The 22,854-nt window shown below is 40.2% G+C and overlaps 3 protein-coding genes across 5 annotated transcripts; 1 reads left to right on the forward strand and 2 right to left on the reverse strand.

Annotated features, from left to right (window-relative positions):
* Positions 1-3,764: 3,764 nt before the first annotated feature.
* mzt2b (mitotic spindle organizing protein 2B) lies at positions 3,765-8,310 on the reverse strand. 2 transcript variants are annotated; one of them, XM_030149082.1, is made up of 5 exons: positions 8,203-8,310; positions 7,865-8,072; positions 7,614-7,774; positions 5,016-5,153; positions 3,765-4,263 (listed from the first exon to the last, which is right to left on the reverse strand). In XM_030149082.1, exons 2-5 carry the CDS (start codon positions 8,035-8,037, stop codon positions 4,118-4,120), a joined length of 618 nt encoding a protein of 205 aa, XP_030004942.1. In that variant the 5' UTR covers positions 8,038-8,072; positions 8,203-8,310; the 3' UTR covers positions 3,765-4,117. The 2 variants fall into 2 exon arrangements, with proteins under 2 accessions (XP_030004942.1, XP_030004943.1); XM_030149083.1 differs by lacking the exon at positions 5,016-5,153.
* A 444-nt stretch (positions 8,311-8,754) lies between these two features.
* trim23 (tripartite motif containing 23) lies at positions 8,755-16,569 on the forward strand. Of its 2 annotated transcripts, XM_030149080.1 has the most exons (11): positions 8,755-8,862; positions 9,583-9,745; positions 10,139-10,260; positions 10,351-10,629; positions 11,213-11,395; positions 11,478-11,693; positions 12,321-12,455; positions 12,543-12,672; positions 12,785-12,895; positions 14,570-14,694; positions 14,825-16,569. In XM_030149080.1, the coding sequence occupies exons 1-11, from the start codon at positions 8,764-8,766 to the stop codon at positions 15,002-15,004; spliced, it is 1,743 nt and encodes a 580-aa protein (XP_030004940.1). In that variant the 5' UTR covers positions 8,755-8,763; the 3' UTR covers positions 15,005-16,569. The 2 variants fall into 2 exon arrangements, with proteins under 2 accessions (XP_030004940.1, XP_030004941.1); XM_030149081.1 differs by lacking the exons at positions 8,755-8,862; positions 9,583-9,745; positions 10,139-10,260 and having other exon boundaries at positions 10,367-10,474; positions 10,546-10,629.
* Positions 16,437-22,762, reverse strand: ppwd1 (peptidylprolyl isomerase domain and WD repeat containing 1). Its single transcript, XM_030149079.1, has 11 exons — positions 22,598-22,762; positions 22,391-22,493; positions 22,149-22,252; positions 21,885-22,005; positions 21,358-21,805; positions 21,073-21,263; positions 20,067-20,256; positions 19,796-19,977; positions 18,935-19,016; positions 18,666-18,848; positions 16,437-16,865 (listed from the first exon to the last, which is right to left on the reverse strand). The coding sequence occupies exons 1-11, from the start codon at positions 22,728-22,730 to the stop codon at positions 16,722-16,724; spliced, it is 1,881 nt and encodes a 626-aa protein (XP_030004939.1). The 5' UTR covers positions 22,731-22,762; the 3' UTR covers positions 16,437-16,721.
* Between the last annotated feature and the right edge of the window lie 92 nt (positions 22,763-22,854).

Raw genomic sequence — 22,854 nt, forward strand, 5'->3', positions numbered from 1 at the left:
AGACGGAATGAACAGCCTCTTGCTAATAAAGTGAATAAATAAATAACGCTTAAAAGGCCATGTTTACCTCCTTGGTCTCTGTCGATTAGTGCTACTTAACAAAAAGCAGAGTGAATTTTCAGGTCCCTAGAACAGTGAATAGTGTATGTGTGAATAAACTTGTGTCTATGGCGTATGTTTACCTTTTAGTAATTAAGAGTCACTGTTTTGGTGGACAGCGATTCTATGGAAAATAGAAAACACCTGTAACGTTAGAGCAAACTGAAACAAAAGCTAAGTTATGGTGTATGTACATGCTTCATTTAACAGATCAGTTCATCCACATATAAACATATATTATTACCTAACGTTAGCAATAAAGTCCCATAAAAAGTTTTGGTTCAACTGCATCACGTAGTTTATTCTGTCAAATCACTTCAGTATGCTAAATATGTTTTCCAGGTGTAGGGATTCAGTTTAATTAAATTTCCTTTTAATTTATCCATTTCACCACCTAAATCTGCAGTTCCCTTCAGCTCGATGGAGCTATTCTCCAAGCACGTTTTAATCTGCAGCTGTTACCACTCGCTATTTCTTTTTTAGCAAGCAACCACTTCCCAACAAAAAACCTTTAAAACTGAGTGGAAGCTGCCTGCCTGGAACTACACAGACAAAGTTAGCAGCCAGATCTTAAACACAGGAACTAAATAGAAAGGTTTACCTTCATGAGCAACGTATTGCTTTGACCATCTGAGTCCAGGGTTTATTTCCCTCCTTTACTGAGTGTTTTTGTTTCTACATTTCAATAAAAGAGACAAGTTAAAGGAAAGGAGAGTGGAGACAATGACATGTAACACAGATCTATGAACTAAGGACATAACAACTATGCTGAAATGAATAAGACACATTACACAATACTATAATAATAATAATAATAATAATAATAATAATAATAATAATTATTATTATTATTATTATTACTATTATTACTATTATTATTATTATTATTATTGTTATAATAATAATAATAATAATAATAATAATAATAATAATAATAATAATGTAAATATGGAGGGGACTTAATTAAAAATGTGTTGCAACACTCTCTCACAGCAATGTTATTGATTAGAATAATCTGGACAGAATTTCTGAAAAGAAATTGTTGATGATTTTTTTATGTCACTGCTTCGAGCAAAACAAACAAAAGCATTCACCAGAATTATTTTTGGAATAATGTGTAAATGCACAAATTAGGGCTGATATTGCCCTACTAAGAATACCTGAAAATCTGAAACCAGTAGTAAAAAAAAGGGGAAAAAATTCTTGGAATGAGGGTGCACCTTTAATTTTTGTACATATTTTTTTAAAAGACTAATGAAAATGAGATGAAGATATATGTTTTTTGGAGTTGAATGTAGTGATCCAGATGCAACAGAAAGATTGATGGGAAGAGGAGGAGCAGCAGTCAATGTTTAGCTGCTGAAGGAATAAAATGCGTAGCAGAGAGTATAGAGAGTGAATGGAGATAGAGACAGAGGATGGAGGGAGGTGGGGAGGGTGCAACAAGATGGAGAGAGACTGCCTGCACATACTGTCAAGGCAGTTAATATAAGGTGTGGAGATAAGGCCCCACAGACAAACATTGACCAAATCAGGCATTTCAGCAGCGCAGCCCCAACTGTCAGTCAGCCTGAGAGACAGACCAACAATCAGCACTCTACCACTGATAAGGGCTCTACTGGGCGCGTGCAGGAAATAGCCAATCTGCAGTCGGCACTGGCAAGCAAGGGTGATGGCGGGGAGAGGAGGAGAGGAGGGGATGAGGGCGGGTGTGATGATGGAAAGTGAAGGGGTTAGAGAGGGAGTGAATGTAGAGAGACAACAAGTGAGGAAAAGTGGCCTATAAATTTGGAGAGAAATGTGGACCAAGAGTTCACAGTAAGGGATAATACCTGAGAGAAAGAAGAGAAGGAAAACAGGATGATATTCCCTGCACCACACCCCAAGTGCTCTCACACATAGGAGATTCAGAAGGGAATAAAAGTGATGGGGGTAAAAAAAAAAAATATAGAAAGAGAGGTGTGATATCAGCGCTTAAAATAGTGTCTCTTCCCAGTTTTTTGTCACCTGGGAACAGCTTGCACAGAGAGAATGTGAGAACTTGGTTTAGACCAACACCTTACATTAATGATTTGCCAACAGCTTTGACTAGCTCATTCTTCAATGTGCCGTTTGGCTTTCCTTGCACACAATAGCATCATTTCATCGTCTCTATTGATTAATGGTGCATATAGTGTGCACGTGCACAAATTCACACGCCTGAGTGTGTATGTGTGTGTGTGTGTGGTACGCCTGACTGAAGGATAACACTTTCCATTTAATGGAAGAGTCTGGACCGGCTATGAAATTCCCTCAAAAACAAAATAAACACATCCAAAACGCTGGAGTGGATGCCTATGGAAATCAAAGGTAGAGGAAGGCCACAGCAGTAGCTTAGAGCCACACTGGCCCCTATAGGTGACACCAGGGACTGCAGTCTGGCAACAACTTGGAGGAGATAAATTCCCAGCCGTTTACCTTTGTCAAACACATTTAGGGTTCTCCAAGCAAAACAGTGGAGAACACCAACAGCTGGCTAGTATTTATTTTTGGAAGTGGAGTCAGAGGGAGCTTTCTTGTTCATGAACCAAGCCACCATTACCGTGACCGCTGAAAACAGTAGGAATCATAACAGTGCTAATCACCAGGGGCCTAGTAGGATTCTCGTTTGTGTTTTCATGCACTGATGTGCAGAGGGAGGGACTGAAACCAAAAAACAGGCAAGGGTGGTGATGAAGAAGGTTGGGGGAGAAGGTGGGGGGGTACAGGCAGGGACAGGAGGAAGGTGGGGTGTGTGTGAAAGGGTTAAGTTCCTTCCCTGGTTGCATGCTGCTTTCCCTTGCTCTGTCAAGCCCCATTAAACCTGCTACACCACAGCAATATGGTGCCATCAATTACAGGCACGCTGCCATCAGTGCAGAGCGCACAGAAGACGAGAGGAGAGGCAGGAACACATAAACAGGACAAACGGCCACATAAAAGACCTGCAGCTACATAAAGCCCTGCAGCCTGCCTCATAGACACACACACAAACAAACACACAAACACTCCCCTCTCTAGGTGGGATACATTCTTTTTGTGAATGAGGGATGGTATGTTTTAAATATATATACACAGGGGTTTCAAATTCCAAATGCATGTATTTTAGATCCACTTTTCCCACATGATTCTAAGCTGAAGAGGCTTAGAAAGACTTGGAAACACTGGGCAACAACCTTAAAACACAGTGTGCCTCTACTGCCCCCATGTGATGGAAGTAAAAGCAGGGACACACGCATTACAGCTCAAACTTCTGCTGTATATCCACTCCGTACAGTTTTTTCTCATGATCACAAAGAGAAAACAAAATCAATATGGCCGTGAAAGTTAAAGTAAGATCAATACAAGTAAGGATTCTGGAAAGAGACACTTACAAGTCAGTGTTTCGTTTCAGAATAAACAGTGTCTCCAAGGTTCAGACAGTATTGTCAGCCATTCAAGTGGCAAAGACAGAGCTGCTGTACCTACTTCATGTCAGGCAGACAGAATAAAGACACACTGTCACTAAACAGACACCTATGCTGTCAATTGTCATCCAACAGCAAACTGAGAGAAGCCAGTCTCTTTCTTTTGCTGCTGTATTGTCTTCATTGCATGAAATATTAAGTGACATTTTCAGGCTGTGCAAAGCAGAAGACAGTCATATCTGGATATTAGTATTATATTTATTAAAGATTAGTTCATATATAAAAACATACACACTGAACACTTTCATTTTAAAGTACAAAATCTGAGATCTTTCAGGATTTACATTATTTTCCTGTCATTTGTTTTTTAAACATTACAAGGCAATCGGATAAAAGGCTTAACAGTAACAACTGCCACGATGAGGATGAGGAGAAACCCACTTAGGAAAGTTTTAGGGCTGTTTCACCTAAAAGTTTTAATGCACAGATAAATATGAATGGTATTTTTGTAAAGGAGAATCCTTTGAGCAATAACAAACAAAAACTGAATATTACAAAGCCTAGATATTTACAGCTGTCTCAGATGCAAGTGTTCATGTGGAGTTTATCTGGGAGGAGGAGCTGCTGCTGCCAGAGCTCTTAGTCTTCTGCCCTCTGGTGGCGCTGGGCTGACGCTGTACCCTCTGGCTGGACGCCTCTCGGCTCTTCTCGCTGTGACTCGCCCCAGCTTTACTACGCACTGCAGAAAGTAGGAACAGACACCAGAGTTTAAGGAGCAGATGGGCAGCAGGAGTAGCAGCTCTAACTGTTGCCTGACATGTTCCAAGAGACAAAAATGGAAATGTCAAACATGGGGTGTGAAGGTGACTAAAATCAAAGTAGAAAAGACAAACTGGAAATGAACGACCAAATAAAAAGATACAGCAGGATTTGTTATAGTTGCCATTTCATACAATTATGGAACTTTAACAGTGAACATTAACACTGCACTCCTGAAAAATGGAAACTTATTCAATTAATACAGCTGATCATACTAAAATCATTGAAGTTACCTTTGCTACAAGTCTGTAGACTGGGCTTTATTTCCCCTTTGTTATATTTAACAACATCTGTAGGGAACAGAAAATATAACCTTCACTCAAGAAGAGTATTTTAATAGAAAAATAGAGCCTAAATAAATTCCCATTTCCCTAATGCTAAAAGATTAGTGTATGTTCTATTCTAATTCAGACATGTTCCAACACCAGCCAATGTTTCACTGATGTGCAGTGAGTATGTTCACAAGAATACAATGACATGACCCTCTATTTTCTACTCCACACACATGCATAAACTCAACAGTTGTCAAAACCATGACATGATGAATGTACAGCATGTGGTTTTGGCACAAGTCTAGTCTTGGTAGAAGTGAACAAATACCACAGTGACATTTATAAGAAAGGGAAGCAAGCAGGAGGATGGACATGTAGGACAAGGTGCACTAGAGGGGACCTTGAGAGTGAGAGGAGCTAGCATCTTGGGGGCCGTAGACCACGATCTTAGTGTTGACCCTTGTGGCTCTGGAGCCAGATGCTGCGGGGGGAGCTGCAGCAGGCTTAGGGCTCTTTCCAGAGCCCAAAGACTCCTCTTCTTCAGGAAAGAATGAGGGATAGAGAAGATGTTAGAAAGCTCTGTGTCATACACACAGTGAGGATCAGCTGCTGTTTTTCTTATTGTGTAGCATCAACGGTTTGTCCTTGGTTTTCATTGGAGAGGAGAAGTCAAGTGAAGAGGGAAGTGTGTAAGTGAGTGGGACTTGGTGCAAAACGTACAACAAAAACATCAGCCACTGTATGTGAAGTGCTTAAGTGGCGGAAAGTGATTACTTAAAGCAATGTGAGGATCAGAGAGCAGTAAAGAAAGAAAGAAAACATTTAAAAATTCTGGAAATCATGCAACCTTGTCTACACATTGTTACAAACAGCTGAGTGTCTGTGCTTAGCAGACCCTGAGCTCTTTATACTTCATTGTGTCAAACAATTCACACACACATTCACACACCGACAGACCTGTAACAGATAATGGAAACAACAGTGCACAACACTCACTGGTGTTTCAACAGCCACTGTGGCCCCTCAATAACTATTCACATTCCTACATTATTATTACTGTCTTTTCACAGCCACTATCTACCATTTTATATTGTGACAATCAACAGGCAGGTTTTTAATAGTTTATTTACTGTCATAAAAATGGAGGCATGGCAATCAGAGGCTCACAATTGCTTCATGTACAACCCCAAATCAGATATGATTGGAATTCATACTGTACCCAAAAAAAGAAAACCGTGTATTAGTCTTTATATTCTTATTAGTTTTGTATTAGTCTTAGGCCTAACATAAATAAGGTGGTTGGCTTAATGCCGACACGCATTGAAGTAGCTGTACTTAAAGGTCTAAATGTGACCATGCTGTGACAACAGAGGCATTTTAATATTTTTCAAAGAGAGTGCCTGGCAGGTGATTGTTTGATTTCTATAGTCACATATGTTCCAAATCAAAGAGTACCTCTTTTGAGTCCAAGAGGCTCTCCTTCACCATTTTAGTTACAAATACTTCATGTTTCTTGCTCTTCAATGTTTGAAGCTAGTCAGCTTCATTCAGACGTATATTTACATCCAATGCTGACATTTAGGCTTGCAACACATGGCAAAAAAAGTTAGAATGGGGTCAATTTTAAATGAATAATGACTGATGATGCAAGTTGAAACAGCTGATCTCAGTCAGCCATAGTAAACATAATTTGGTACAAAAGCAGCAACACCAATTTGCTCACAAATGTGTGAAACAAATAGCTGATGAATGATTTAAAACAATGTTCTTTAATGAAGATTTTCGGAGATTTGGATATTTCACCTCTACAATGCATAAGATACTTAAAATGTAAGACAAATACGATCATGATCTCCAGGATCCATTGTTTATCTATAAATTACAGAATCACGTGGGTTTAGGATTATTCTGGCAATACTTTACCAAGCCCTTCAATATGCAGTTACAGCCACAAATTCTAATAAAACAGTTGCTATGGAAAAAAGAAGCTATGCATAAACTCTGTCCGTCACATGCTCTGAGTTGGAATCTGTCATGAAACATCACAAAATGAAAATGTAATGTTGCTGAACCATTAATTTTAAAATAAATGGTTCAGTTGGTGACATCTAACAGTGAAGTTGCAGATTACCACCAAAAAGATACCCAACACCCTCATGTACAGTGACCACAGAAAAGCAAACATCTTTTGTTAAAGCCAGTGTTTGTTTTGTCTGCTCTGGGCTTTTTAATTAAGGTGAGATTAACTCTGCTATATACTCAAACACAGTGCATGGCTGGGTGTGTTTTACTATAAAACAGAAAGAAAAATGGAGTAGAGCAATTCCTTTATGAACGAGTACAGAAACACAGCAGGCTAAGGGGGTGACACGAAAACATGATAAATATTTTATATACCAATTAAAAAATCATTATGAATAATATCTGAAATTTCTGCATTTAGATTCTCCTAAATCTCCACAAATCTCAAACACTGATTTGACTCCATTCAAATTTAAGTCCTATTCACATTACAGCCTCATATTATCATGGCTGAAGTGACTCATTAAAGTAAGTAAAACTATTAACAGTGTCTTCTCTTGGGATAAGAAAAAGGAAATCTCATATGTTGACACATTAAAAAACTGATGATAACCCCTGATCTTTATTATCAGTGGTGGTTTGGTGGGTCCCTAATACTGCCAATTTGAGACAAGAGCTCTTAAAACACATGTCTAAATACAGTATTACCCCTTTAGATGGTTTCAGATATTTTTGCCTTAACAGACCTCTTTGTGGATACATGCAGACCAGGCTTGAATGACATCTATTTGGTGTCTTTCTATGTTTTTTTTGTATAGAGTTACACAATTTCCAAGAGATAATCTGACCTCTAAACTGTCAAAGTCAAATTAAACATACCATGCAATGGAAAAGGAAATTTATTTATGTTAAGAATAAGCTTTCCAGCTACAATGTCGTCATCACTGCGTCCATTACCGTGTCCTTTACCACTCACCTCTGGTCTCTGTGGGGGCTGTGGGGATACTAGTGGTGTGGGCCGCAGCTGAAGACTCTCCACTGCAGCTTTCAGCGACCCTTTGGCCTGCACACATGGCCTTCAGAGTCTGGAAGACAGCTTGAGGAGCCACATTCATCTTTAAAAGGTCCACAATGATCCTAAGAGGGGAAAAAGAGAAGAGGAAATTTTAGACTTAAAATCTGAAAGTTGCCTTCATCTCAGTTTCCTGTGGTCGTCAGGACACTTACTTAAAAACCTCTTGGTCAACAGTGATCCCTGCAGCCTGTGTTAACTCAAAGAGCTCCGACTCTTCAGCACTCAGGACCTTCTTCTTTTTAATCGCATATTTTTGCACATTTGTAGTGACCACCAGAGCAGGGGAGTCCGGGGCAGTGGGCACCGTTTGTTGTTGTTGAGACATCAGTGATGGATAACTGGAGGATCGGGACACTTGTGCTAAAAAAGAATCAATAAAGCGAAGGACATCAGACTGCGTACTTATTACACTGCGGCTTCAGCTAAGACTGAACCATAGAGGTAATTTAATTTAGAATATTAACAAACACACACGTAAATACAGACGAACCTCAATTAAATGAGCTATGTTGACAGCTTCCAGAGCGTCAGCGACCAGGTCCTCCTAGCGCATCAGGCGCGCCAAAAACTCGTCATCAAGAAAGACAACACGCGATGCACTATGGGGCTTGAAGTTCACCTATGAGTGCACAAGATATATTTATATGATTTCTAGAATTATTGAGCATTTCCGGTGTTATTCTCAGTATGCTATAAACTGTGGGTATATACGTATTTAAATGTCCATTATAATGTCCTGGTTATGTGTTTGCCAACTTGATTCATAAAACGAAGTAAGCTAATCTTTGTGTTGCTAGCAGTAAGCTTTTATTCCACCCAAGTACAAATACCATTCATCTCGCTAACTGCGGTACTTGATCAAACAGCCGCAACGGTATAAGCGTCATATCGAGACATTCCATGAACTTGCAGTGGATGAATATAACAAAGTTGATGGACAAAACACAAATATAAGACAAAACAACCGCATGTCGACAGTAGAAAACGTAACCGGAAGTGTGTGCATTACAGTCCTCTCACACCTGTTCATACTCTTTGGTGTCTTCCAAGAATGGCCGCTGCTGCAGCAGGAATAAACAAGCAGAGTGCCGTAGCGACGATGGAGCCCTGTATCCGACACGGGAGAGGGGCAAATGGAAGCACTGTTAAGGTTGTAATATTCTCACCAAAATGCACATCGAGATTAGGCTAATGGTGGTTAAGTCGTTTGATTGATTTGTATGAAAGCTCGGCAGCAGACTGCCTTCGTGGCTTCTGGTTTTAGGTGAACGCGTTGGCGGCTGTGGATACCAAACACTCATCTATTTTTATTATGTAGGAGCTTTGTGTTCGAGTTGTATCAAAGAACAGTAATACCCAAGTCCTTATAAAACGAATTTAGCTCGATCTATGTGAAAATACGCAGCTGATGTGTGTGTGTGAATGTGTGCAACATGCTAACAGGGCTGTGTGGTTAGTGATCGCTAGCTGCCGTTTGCACTGGCTGTTGATGTGCCATTAAGCTCCACTGCAGCTCCTGGTGGGTTTACGTCAGTGGCGTGGTAATATTTAAGAAGGGCTGCAGAGTTGGCATCAGTGTAATATTATTTAGAAAGCGATCAGCATCCTCAAACTGCAGCTAAACAGCTAAGTAGGGTGTAACCGTATGCAACAGGGACTGAACTTGTTAAACTTGTTGAAGTAAATGCATTATGCACCCAAATATCTCTCATCGACTTCTCACTTAGGTTTTTAACAGTAGGTCTGCATGTAGACCATGTCAGTCCATTTTAAATGGTTTTCTATTGTAAATGTGACTATCTCTGCTGCAGTGACTGTCACAAACAGTGGTTACCAGGCAGTTAATCTGTTGTCACTCATTTGTTTACAGGTGTTGGAGTGTGGTGTGTGTGAGGATGTCTTCTCTCTCCAAGGAGACAAGGTCCCACGTCTTCTGCTCTGCGGTCACACAGTGTGCCATGACTGTCTCACCAGGTTGCCCCTCCATGGCAGAGCAGTCCGATGCCCTTTTGACAGACAGGTCACTGAGCTGGGTGAGTCTAGGGGTCTCTGCTCCCACACCATCCAGGATCTGCAGATGTAATAGTAGTTTTGTCTAATGCAATCACTCCTAAATTCACACTGAAATAATTTCTAAACTTGAACCTTGATCCTTTATTCCATATTAGCTGTATACGTCTTCATTCATTTACAGTATGTCAGTGTTGTTTTCTGTGTTGTTTGTATTTATAGCTGTAATAACTTTTAAAAATTATTTTGTCACATTGTATTGCAAGTTTTTTGACCCAAAGAGCAACTCTGCACAAAAAAACTGCAAAACAGAAACATACATGCATTTTTATGTTTGCTTTTGGGTGTTTTTTTCTTAGCAGTTGTATCTTCATCTTTGTTGTTATTATTCTGTTCCCCTTTTCCAAACCCTTTAGGGGACTCTGGAGTTTGGGGTTTGAAGAAGAACTTTGCTCTGCTTGAACTCTTGGAGCGACTCCAAAATGGAGCTTCGAACCAGTCGGGGATGGCAGAGGATGCCTTGAAAGGCATGGGAGAAGTAAGGAAGTGAATTTTCACCCAGTGTGTGCATCCTACTTAGACGTACTGCACCTGTTATTCACATCTGTTTTTTTTTTTTTTTAATTAGTGTATTATTCGCTGTGATGAGGATGAAAGCCACACAGCCTCCATGTATTGCACCGTGTGTGCCACCCACCTGTGTGCCGAGTGTTCGCAGCTCACCCACTCCACTCGTACTCTGGCCAAACACCGCCGGGTGCCTCTGGCTGACAAGCCTCATGAAAAGACCCTCTGCTCACAGCACCAGGTCCACGCCATTGAGTTTGTCTGTCTGGAGGAGGCCTGTCAGTCTGGACCCCTCATGTGCTGTGTGTGTAAGGAGTATGGCAAGCACCAAGGACATAAGGTACGTACATAAAATACTACACTCCCATCAGAATTCTCCTTGATTTAGTGTTTTGTTTGGTTTATGATTTCAGTTTAGATTTACCAAGGTTGTTTTAGGTGTGTTTTGGCCAAGTGACCACTAAGAGCTCAGGATCTAAAATACAGTCAAAGAATGATGATCATCAAACAAGTTAAAAATCTTGTTTATTGAAGGTCCAATCTTTTGCAAGTCAGTCTTATTCTTACATTAGTCAAACCGCAGCAGAGCTCATAGCACCTATAGATAAAGCAAAAAGCAGAAATGTAAATAGTTTGCATTAAGTTAAGATATATATTTATGAAAATGTATGTCCCATCATCTTAAATTTCCATAACAAATCAAAATGAAAATGAAAACAAATTGATTTTTACCTCCAGTTCTTTTTCATTTTTGTTTGTTTCATTGTTCATAGTACTTTGCATTTAGTTGTTTCATTTATTCTTAAGTTAAATAAAAACACTTTTTACTGCTAGTCTTAGTTTTTCTATAAATGCAATAACCCTGATTCTAGTCAATAAAGGCTGATTGTAAGTTGTATGTTTACGTGTTGTCTTACTTTCAGCATGCTGTTCTTGAGACTGAAGCTAATCAGATTCGTGCGTCCATTTTGGACATGGCCCACTGCATCCGGACCTTTACAGATGAGGTGTCAGAGTATTCAAGAAAACTGGTGGGGATCGTGCAGCAAATAGAAGGTGGAGAGCAGATAGTAGAGGATGGGGTTGGCATGGCACACACTGAACATGTAAGATACTATAAAACTCAACTAGAATCTGAAATGTGAATGGTGATAATTTTCCCGTAACATTAACATGTTCCTCTTGCAGGTTCCAGGCACAGCAGAGAGCGCACGCTCCTGTGTACGAGCCTACTTTGCAGATCTGCATGAGACGCTGTGTCGGCAGGAGGAGATGGCTCTGAGTGTTGTTGACGCTCACGTCAGAGAGAGGCTGATCTGGCTCCGACAGCAGCAGGAGGACATGACCATCCTGCTGTCCCAGGTCTCCACCGCCTGTATGCACTGTGAGAAAACACTTCAACAGGTAGGAGACCAGAAAAACAACTCAGTGAAAACGTTAACTGTTTGTAATTGAAATGGGTTGAAAATAATTTTCTCCTTTTTGTTTATTAAAAGCAGACATTTATCTTTGGTTCACATGTGTAGAAATGTGATGACAAGATATGAAATAATATTTTTTTGGTCCCGTGGTGGGGAAATTGTAGCCACACAAATATAAAAAACAAAGTGCAAAAAGACAGGCAGAAACAGAGTGAACAGGAAATATGATAGAGACAGTAAAAACATTAAAAAGTGTATAAAGACCTAGTCTGGTCATGTTGTAAGACATCCTAAAAATACTCCGTAATAAACAGATTCTGATGTGGTTATTACACAGAAAAGTTTATTATCCTCATTAAAATAAATCAGTCTTGTGATGTGTAACTGTTCATTTCAAGTTTAACTGTTGATTCTAACTGTTAAGTTTAACTGTTGCTCGTTGCTTATCCCCTAAAGGTCCCTTAAATTTACAGCATGTCAGTAGTGATGCCTTCAGGTTTGTGTGGAGGTGGACTATAAAGACAGTACATAACACAATAGTAGACACTGACACAAAAACATAATAATACACATTAAACAGTAATAAACCTCCAGTATCTGTCTGTTGTAGGATGACTGCAGAGTTGTCCTGGCAAAACAGGAGATTAACTGTTTGCTGGAGACACTTCAGAAGCAGCAGCACCAGTTCACAGAGTTGGCAGATCACATTCAGCTCGATGCTGGTATCCCCGTCACGTTCACCAAGGTACGCACTGTCCCCACTCAGAATGATGCCTGCAAATCTGTCCAGAAATTGTTGGTGGCCTGAGCAAAAATCATGTTGTGTTTTCAGGACAATCGAGTTCACATTGGTCCAAAGATGGAGATTCGTGTAGTTACTCTTGGCCTCGATGGAGCTGGAAAAACCACCATCCTTTTCAAGCTGAAGCAAGATGAGTTCATGCAGCCCATCCCTACCATTGGTAAATACTCATACATACATGTACAATGGCTCAGTGTCTTATCCACTGGTGATGAGATTTTTACTTACAGGAGCACATTCTCAAAACCCCTTTCTTTTGTTTTTCTTTTAAGGTTTCAATGTTGAGACTGTTGAATACAAGAACCTGAAATTCACCATCTGGGACGTGGGTGGAAAACATAAGCTCAGACCCCTCTGGAAACATTATTACCTGAACACACAAGGTACTGAAACTGTTATAGTTTTCTTGGTGTTATTATATCCCTGAAATCGAGTTTCGGGATATAATGGTTTTACCCCAAACGCCGCCACCACCAGATATCCTTAGTGTGAACACGATAACTAGGACAGATTTGGTAGCATTTCTTATCTCTTGATAACCAACATAGGGGACCCCTAGTGGAAGAACCCTATTGATTTCAGCTTCTCTAGGAGTATTTTAAGTCATCCAAATAATAACAATAATAATAATAATAATAATGGATTAGATTGCTATAGCGCTTTTCTAGGCACCCAAAGGGCTTTACATTATTGACCCATTCATTCACTCCCACACTCCCCCTCTGGTGGTGGTAGACTACACCTGTAGCCACAGCTGCCCTGGGGCAGGCTGACAGAAGCGTGGCTGGCAATTCGCACCTACAGCCCCTCTGACCACCACCAAACATTCATATACCAGTGGGAGTGGCACTGGAGGCAAGGTGGGTGAAGTGTCTTGCCCAAGGACTCAATGGGCTGACTAGGACAGAGCAGGATTCAAACCGCCAACCCTTCAGTTATTAGACGACCCGCTCTACCTCCTGAGCCATGGCTGCCCAGATGGGGGCACTTTAGTTGAAAATCAGATTTTTGGACATAAATCAAGCAATAATAGGCTCAAATTTAGTTCATATTGATTGTCTAACAATTATCATGGATATATTTATATATACCAGAGGACTGGAGGGATTTTGTGGATATACCCTTGCTGTTGGCCCCCAACAGAGTAAGCCTCGTTTATCTAAATGTATTTTATCCAGAACCATTCTGACTAATTGAAACAAACTGGGTTTTGTGGAAAATCAACCATCATTGCAATGATGCTAGACTGGTTTTGATCATTTTCAGAAAAGCAGTTCTGCTGAGTCATCTTTAACAATGAGCCTTTTTACATGACCATAAAAGTCCGATATCTGGGAGTAATCGAGTAATTGTAATGATCACATCTAATTCATTTACATGCACTTAAGAAATGCGATAATTGCAAAACCTAGTTTAGACGCTCCAGTCCATTATCTGATTTATTTCGGAGTACATTACATATGTAGTGATGGTAGACTTACACTTCCTGTTGTCTTCTGCTCATGTTTGACTACATAACTTCCGTTCGCTACAATTTTAATTGCATTTACACATACGCAGATGTAAAAGAACAAAATAAATCAATTAACCCATATACATGCAGGAAGACATCAGAGTATGAGGGAGAAATCCAGGTGTGTTATTCCGGTTTCTCATTATGAGATTACTGCTATCTATCGTATATCAGATTGTACTGTTTACTTTGTCACTTAAATAATCTGACAGCTCCAGAAATCAGATAATGATCAGAGTATTATTATTCACTGGGGTGGCTATGGCTCAGTTGGAGTGGGTTGTCCAATGACCAAAGGATTGGCGGTTCGAATCCTGGCTCCGACTATCTACATATCGAAGTGTCCTTGAATACACCATGAATGTGTATAAAATGTGCTATATAAGTGCATTTACCTTTCATTGTCCATGTTTGGCTATTGTAATAGTGGACTACATAACTGTGCTTTAATACACCCAGTGTACTCGGATACAATGTGAACTTTGATATGAATTTATTTGTCTGTTAAATTTCTACCAATAACTGCAGTTTTGTTTCCATGCAGCGGTGGTGTTTGTGATCGACAGCTGCCACAGGGACAGACTGATGGAGGCTCACAGTGAACTGGCCAAACTACTGACAGAGAAGGAGCTGAGAGATGCTCTGCTGCTCATCTTTGCAAACAAACAGGTGAGTTTAGATCAACATTTACACTTCATCACAGCGCTGAGGTAAACCCACCTCAGGGAGAATTTTTTCAGTCCGGTCTTGTCTTACCTCAGACTGTGTTGACCTTGGGTTTGTGGTGTTCGGTACTTAGGATGTTCCCGGAGCCGTGTCTGTGGAGGAGATGACGGAGCTGCTGAGCCTACACAAGCTGTGCTGTGGGAGGAGCTGGCACATCCAGGGCTGCGACGCACGCAGTGGGATGGGTCTGCATGAGGGCCTGGATTGGCTCTCCAGACAGCTGGTGGCAGCCGGCGTCCTGGATGTAGCCTGAACATGGCAACCGTGTGGGACTACACTGACACTGTCCCCGAACAAACCCAACCTGAGCCCAGCCTCAAAGCTCCATCAACTCCCACCACCTCTTCCTGTTAACTCTTAAACTGCAGCTTTAAAGCCTGTCACCCACTTCATGACCCTGCTCATCTTGCCTTCTTTGTGCACCACTGTGAAGAACATAGTGGTTGAAGCAAAGAAAACAAAGATGTAAATACATTATCTAGCCTCTTTGAATGGTAACACAGAACCAACAAAACTCTAAAGTCTGTCCCATCAGTCACACCCACCCAACTCCACCGACGATTGCGCAAATTCTACATATAAGCTCGCTGTTCCACATTCCCATCTGCTTGACGTACATGCTCTAACACATTACTTAATTTAGTTTTCTTCTTAGTCTAACCCTTTTTTCAGGAGACAAGCTGTGCATCTGCCATCTGTAGCTAGTTGAGTTAGATTGAGTCATGTTACAAACGCTCCTTATGCCCTGACAAAACGGACTGTATCTATATTTCCTATAACTCATCATAACCACCATATGTAACAGTAATCCTGACTAAAAGCAGAGTAGTCTATTGTAATAATTATATCATTTGTGTTCAATCAGTGGTCTCACCCAACACATCAGTAAGTACACTAAGGCGCTGTGCAATTCGGAATGACACATCATTAAATGCAGTATATTTGTAGGTAGTGAGATTGATAGTAAATTTCACTGTGGTCTAAATGGACCCTGAAGACTTCCAGTGGCTCAGTCTGGTGGTTACACACTGATTTTTGGTTGTCACTTTGCCTTGACGTCTAACGTAAGCAATAGGGTTTATGGTTTTAATATGGGGTCTAAATGTTTTGTGTGAAAGTTTTTTTTGTGTGTGTGTGTACGTGTCAACTTATTTAATGCCACAGCTGGTCTTGAAATGGCACACCAGTAAAGTGTAGGATTGAATGTGTTTTCCGTTACAGATGAAACCGTTTACTGAACTTTATGTATGAGCGGGGAAAGTGGATGTTACTTTGATACGAGGCTCAGTGGTCAACGCGCCGATTCTGCCTCCGTTTTGTGGAGTGTGTTGCACGCAGAGTTTGTGGAATGCACTGCTGCCTCACTATGAGTTTTCATTTGGAAGCAAATGAACTTATCTGCTGTTTCTTAGTGGACTATGAGCATTAACTTCACTGCAAACAAACATCTTGTGGAAAAAAAAATTCTCAAGTCCTGTTTTATGTCCGAGTGCTTACAAGGTACACCTTAAATCTACAGCCTTCAGTACTGTAATGTGAAACTTAGTGAAACTTTTAAACATAACACTGATACTTGTTGAGAACACCATCATTTGCGTTTGATTTCATCTTTATTCATTGCTATGTAATGTTAACTATGTATAAAATATAATTATTAAAAATGCACGTATGAAAAGCCTTTCCACAGCTGGTGAAAGATTTCCATTTGTTTTTGAAACATAGAAGCACAAAACACATCAGTACATGTCCCCCGTGGATTAAAAACAGCTTTTGTGAAATATTCATAATGTGATGCTGTAAAATAAACTAATGCCCTTATCTGTTTGGCAGCTTTTTCTTTGTGAACGCTTAAAAAATCATGACATGACACTCATTCTTACAACTACAGACACACAATGTATTCATTAATAACTTGTATTTTTTTTTTTTTAAAAAGTCATCACTGTACAGAGCCTGATAAACACGTATGGTTACTTTATGGTTATGTTGATAATGCTGATGTCTTCGTATGGTTTGTCAGTCTTGGGGTTCACTTTGGAATTGGAGATCCTCTGGACAGCCTCCATGCCTTTTGTGCATCTTCCAAACACTGTGTGCTTGTTGTCAAGCCAAGGCTGGGGAAAACAACAATGCAAGAAGTTATTTTTAGTAACTTTAGAATGATGAAAAAAAAAAAGCAGCAAAACACATTTTTAGAACATGAAACTGGATTTACAGGATTAAAGAAAAAAAAAAAATATATATATATATACATATTTTCTTGAATCTATGACTCAATGTGTTGGAAATCAGTTTCACTAAAGGAATGAAAACCCCTTTTTTTTGCCTTAATGTTAGATTTTGTAGAAACTCAGCTTGCTACTTAACCACGCTCTGTCAAATCACAATTTAAAGCTATACCTACTGATGTGGCATTTCTCACAGCACTTAGTAAAAGTTTGAACATGAACAACCCACGTCCCTCCAAAGCCCCGCCCGCTTCCCTCTGCCTGAGCTCTGACGCTTTCCTCCTCTGACCTAATGCGCATGGTGGAAGCAGAGGTGGAGGTGGAGGTCCGGTCCGCTTTGACGTGTCCAGGGACCCCTCCCTCGGTAATCAGACACATCATCCACCTGCCGCGGCTCCTGTTTCATCAGTAGACCCTGTATTTAAGGGTCTGGTCTGTGCAGCGCCGGGTCAGTGTCTTCTCATCACTTGGGAGATGAGGTGCCCAGGTGAACGCGCGGCCTCTGAATTTTCCGTGGACATTTGAGGTTTCATGGTCCATACATTTATCATCCTACATCCCATGGTCATAAAAGCTGACCTTTATGCAGACCTGTCTGTTTAGTCCAGTACAGCTGACTTCCAGACTTTCATCTCCATCCTTCATTCATCGGACTCCTGTTTGTTCCCCTCAGTTGTTGTTTCTGTTAATAAATCCGTTTTTTCCCTTCCACATGTGCATTTGAGTTCTATCCATACACATCACAGACAGGAGACTGTGGTCAGAGACAGGACGAGCAGCGTGAGTAAAGCGTCAGATTCAGAGGTACCCATATCAGATGCGGAGATGGCGATAATGGATCGGATGCTGGACAGCTGTAATGGATGACTGACAGTAGGCTCAGCCAGGTTCGGCCAATTATTTCATTTGGACCGAATAAAATGATTGGTCAGAATTTTATCAGAAATATATGAGAATTAAACATTTTTGAGTTTTATTACCTGGTGGATTTCTTTTACATTTTAGTTTGACACACACTTATTAGGAGCATTTTAAGATGACAAAAGAAAAGTGTAAAAATGCCACATCATACGGTATAGCTTTAATAGGAGTAATAACTTCACAGTATAAATGATTTAGTTAAATTTAAGAGTTTATTTTGGCATATAATGTAAAAGCATATAGTATAAATGTTATTAACATTTGTGGAAACAAGATTTTTTTTTTACTGGATTTCAACTGAGTGCTAAAAAAATGCTGTTAAAATACATGAACAATTTTGCCTCCCACTTAAAGTTTAAGGGACCTGTTTACTAGGCGAGGCTACCAAAAATAGGAAGGAGACATGTATACATTACTTTTTATTAAGGTTTTAAAAGCCTAAGCCATCAGGAGCAAATAATTTAGCTCCTAAACACACTTTGCTTAATGTTCTCATCTCACCAATTTATATAAATAGTGTCAGGAATGTAATGCATCAGATCCGTGGTTCTACTCATTTAACTGAGATTATCCTGTAATTACACTTAAGTATACTGTGAAGAAAATGTGCACGTTTCACCCTATTCTTGTTGCTCTTGCACTATTATGAGATGACTCAACTCCAGTTTGAACCATTTTAAATGAAAATATTACCAGGACAGATTATTATTGTGACTTTCATAAAAATATTGACTGATTTAACATGTCAGCGCCGACGTAACTTACAGTGGGTACGACAGTGATGAAAAACTGAGAGCCGTTGGTGCCAGGTCCTGCATTGGCCATACTGAGTGTGTACGGCCGGTCATGTCTCAGCGTAGCGTGAAACTCGTCCTCAAACTCTCCTCCCCAGATGCTTTCTCCTCCCATCCCTGTGCCTGTCGGGTCTCCTGTCTGAATCATAAAACCCTGTAGAACACAGAAACAAGGATTCAGACAGAGCTCAATGCTGACTCAGGTATCAGATCACTATATGCTCAGTCACAAAGACTGACCTTAATCACTCTGTGGAATATGTGGCCGTTGTAGTAGCCATTCCTGCTGTGAACACAGAAGTTCTCCACAGTTTTGGGGCATCTTTAAAAAAAAAATACAGAAAGAGAAACAGTTATTAATTACTAATAGAGCATTCTGACAGAGTAAAAGTCTTTTTGGCCTCTGACACTATATACTTTGAAAATACATTAATCTATTTCTTTAGCTTCAGTCTAATACTGTCACCTAGTGAGAGTTTAGAGTCAGGTTTCACTTTAGTCATAATAGAGGAACATTAACACTGTTCCCTCAAAGTGTCTCTACCTGGTAAAGAGGTCAAATCAACATTTTATCTGTGTTCATTAGGAATAATGGCAAAGCAAACTGAAACATGAAGATATGCATTGTGTTCATGTGGTTCAGTGACTAAAAGTAATTATTTTCTGCTAACTCGTGGCTACAGTAGCCCTTAGCCACTGTATCTTGTGGCAGCAATAAAAATAGATCTTGTTATATTATTTTATACTGTATCTAGCTACACATCCCATAAAACAAAATGAGATAGATAAAGATAAGACGGTGGTTCTGTGATCACACTACAACATTGGTTCTAGTTAAATTTCAAAAGTTATTGATTTTTTTAATAAATATTGTGTCTGTGTGTCAAGCATATATTACAACTACAATGATATTTATGACACTTGATTGACAGTCTAGAAATAATTCCATTTTGGTTCAGCCAGGGTAAAGACTAACTACATGTTATGTCTTCAGTGTTATGCACAGGGTTTGCGTCCTTCATTTTCCTTTATTTATTTATTTTTTTTCATTTTAAGCATGAATGTGGTTTCCAAATAAAGCCATTCACACTGGAAACTTACTCTACTGGGAAGAGTTTGATGTGGACATCTCCCATGGTGGTGTGGATAATGGCGCTATCGGACACTCTCTTAGGGCCTTCAGCCTGTGTGGCGGCCATCACCTCCTCCTTCGATGGCTTCTCATTAAAGATGTCTCTGTCAGAGTCTGCACTCTTTGTATCCTCTGGTTCCCTCTTTGAAAACTTGAGAAAGAAGATGCATCAAGAAACACAGATAACGTCACTGATAATGTAACAGCTGTCACCTTGTGGTACGTGTGAACATATCTCACCATGTAGAAACGATTCTTCTTAAATGCAGTGCAGAATATGGTGGGGTCCGCCTCTACACTCTGCAAGGCGGGGTTGTCAGATGCCTTCATCTCTACAGTGGGTGCTACCTTCATGGAACTTGCTACTCCCTGAAACAGACTCAGCTGGACCACACGGATGTTCTCCAGCTTCCCAAGGATCCGCACACACCTAAGGAAGACCCAGAACAACAGATTTGATATTTGACAGTGACTATTTATTTACTTGATGATTTTTCATTACGAACATGGGCATAGATTTAAATCATGCAAACCAATCCTCATTCAAGTGATATGAACAGTATTACAAACTTTACAAGTCAGCTCACTCATCATAGTGGAAGAGTATTTTACCACTTTCTGATTTGATTCACTGCAAAGTTGAGTGTCAGTCTCTCAAAAGCTCAGAAAAGAAACTGATTTGGCAACAGGATCATGTGACTCTTTCATTCCAAAATATTTCTGTGTATAAGCAGACACAATAGCCTCCGAATCATTTACTTTACATATGAATATGAATCAAGTTTATATTATCTTAAAACAACTACTATATTCTGGGTAGTATAAAGGAAAAAAGAAAGTACAGATGCATCCAGCCTGAAAGCAGTTATGACCAAAAATGTGTTTTGGCCTTTGACCTCTGGCCACCAAAATCAAATGCCTTCATGCCTAAATCATAATGGTGTTTGTATGAAATGTGAAAAAAATCCTTGCAAAGTGTTTCCACTTTGACCATCAAAATCTTTCCATTTCATTCATTGTGACTTTCTGTCCAACCACTCCTGAGGCGTTGCATTTGAAACATAATGGGAACTAAGACATTTTTGACCTAATAATACACCCTTACACCTCCTCCTGAGACTTTAATTAAATTCAACTATTCATGCTATTCCCAGCAGTGTGGAGAAATGGGCCATTGTGGGTAGAGTCCCACATCAACTAATCAGCTCAGACTACAGTTACTATCTATAGCTCCACATAAATGCACCTGTTGGTTTCGACATTGATGACCTTGATGCCCAGCATGGTGCCATAGAGGACAAAGTGGCCAGTCTCATCAAAGATGATGTTGGTCAAACGGATACCATCCACCTTCTCCAGTTCTCTCTCCACAGCCATCCGTCTGCCAAACTCCATGTCCGGCAGCTGCTGTCTCATCTGCTGCAACTCTGTGAACATCTAAACCAAACAGGTTTAAAGAGAGATGGTGAGGATAAGTTGTGAATAAGCCACATCACTTCAGATCAAAGCTGAAGGACAAGCAAAAACTTACTGTAAGTGATTCATCAAACACTCTCATCAGTTTCCCTGTTAAGAAGCGAAAAATTCTGACTTTCCTGTCAGAGGCAATGGTTGCCATTTTCTTTCCATCTGGGGAAAATGCAAGGCTGGTGGGATATGTTTTGTGTTTTGCAAATTCATACAAGTCTGTGTCTGTTTTGTATTCCCAGTCCACATGTTTGGGGAACCTGAATTCATTTGGGAGACCAGTCCAATATTCCAGCATTCCTGATTTGTCAGCAGAGACGATCACTCTGAATTTCGGATTTAGGCGGATTTGGGAGAGAGGGGAAAAGTGCATCTTGTCGAAGACATGTAGGGGCTCGTTGCTGCCCCGTCCATCATAGACAAAGATCTTGCCTGTGGATTTCTCTGAGCAGGCTACAGTGGAGATGGCATCCCCTGGATTATAGATCCACTCACACTGGCCTGGGTGATATCTACCAAGATAAGAGAAAAACATTAAATAAATAATCACTCATAGATATTTGTTAAAAGCACACATTTAAACACACTCACCCCAATTTCAGCATATTGATCATGTCAAAATTCACAACATCAAATACTTTCATGGCCTGATCATCTCCAACAGAGCAGAAAAGGGCCCCTTCAGCGCTAACAGAAATGCTTTCTATCACACCTGCACAACAGGGAGCAAAAATGTCATTATCTTACAGACAACACAATATATTGTATGTTTGTGTAAAATGCAATACTCCCATGCTAAAAATGAAATGTACAAATTATTGGATGCATCACCCACTGCCATTATTGAGGTCTTACCAAGGTGACTTCTAAAGTGTTTGACAAACTCTATGCCCTCCTCCTCCTTCTTCTTCCAAAACTTGACATGGCCATCCTGGCTGGCTGTGAGAATGAACTCTGTTCTGAAGAGGGAAGAGACTGAATTGAATAAACTCAAACTCAAGCAAAAGGGGCAAAAGCGAGGAATAAAGTCCTCAACTGTTAAGCTAACAGGACATCTTTTGGGGAGGATTGGTTTGATGAAGGAACTCAGCACTTACTTAGAGCACACTATGTGAGTGATCACATCTCTATGCATGTAACTTCGTTCATACATAGCAGCTGATGGAAGATTGTCGAGATAAACCCGCTCAAATTCCAAAACTGGGACACACAAAACAAATATACACTTAGCATTACAGTTAGCCTGCATTAGCATTTATGTATATTCTTCGTGAATGGCCAAGAGGTAAACCAAAGAAACCAACCTTTCCTTTTCTTAACTTTTGTAGCTTCACTTGGCATAGGTCCGACCCATTCATCACGTTCTCCCTCTCCCTCTTCATCTTGGTTATCATCTGCTTTTCGTTTCAGATCCACATTGTTTTCTGCCGCCGCCATTGTAGCTGATGGTCCGTGTTGTCTCTTCCGTCAGTGAACTTCCGCTTGATGAAAATTCTCTCATTTGGTTAGCAGAAAGCTTCTTGGAAGTCATGAAACCTATCTCTTTAATGCATTTTCATGG

This window comes from Sphaeramia orbicularis, chromosome 12 (assembly GCF_902148855.1).
Source record: "Sphaeramia orbicularis chromosome 12, fSphaOr1.1, whole genome shotgun sequence".
Classification (NCBI taxonomy): Eukaryota; Metazoa; Chordata; class Actinopteri; order Kurtiformes; family Apogonidae; genus Sphaeramia; species Sphaeramia orbicularis.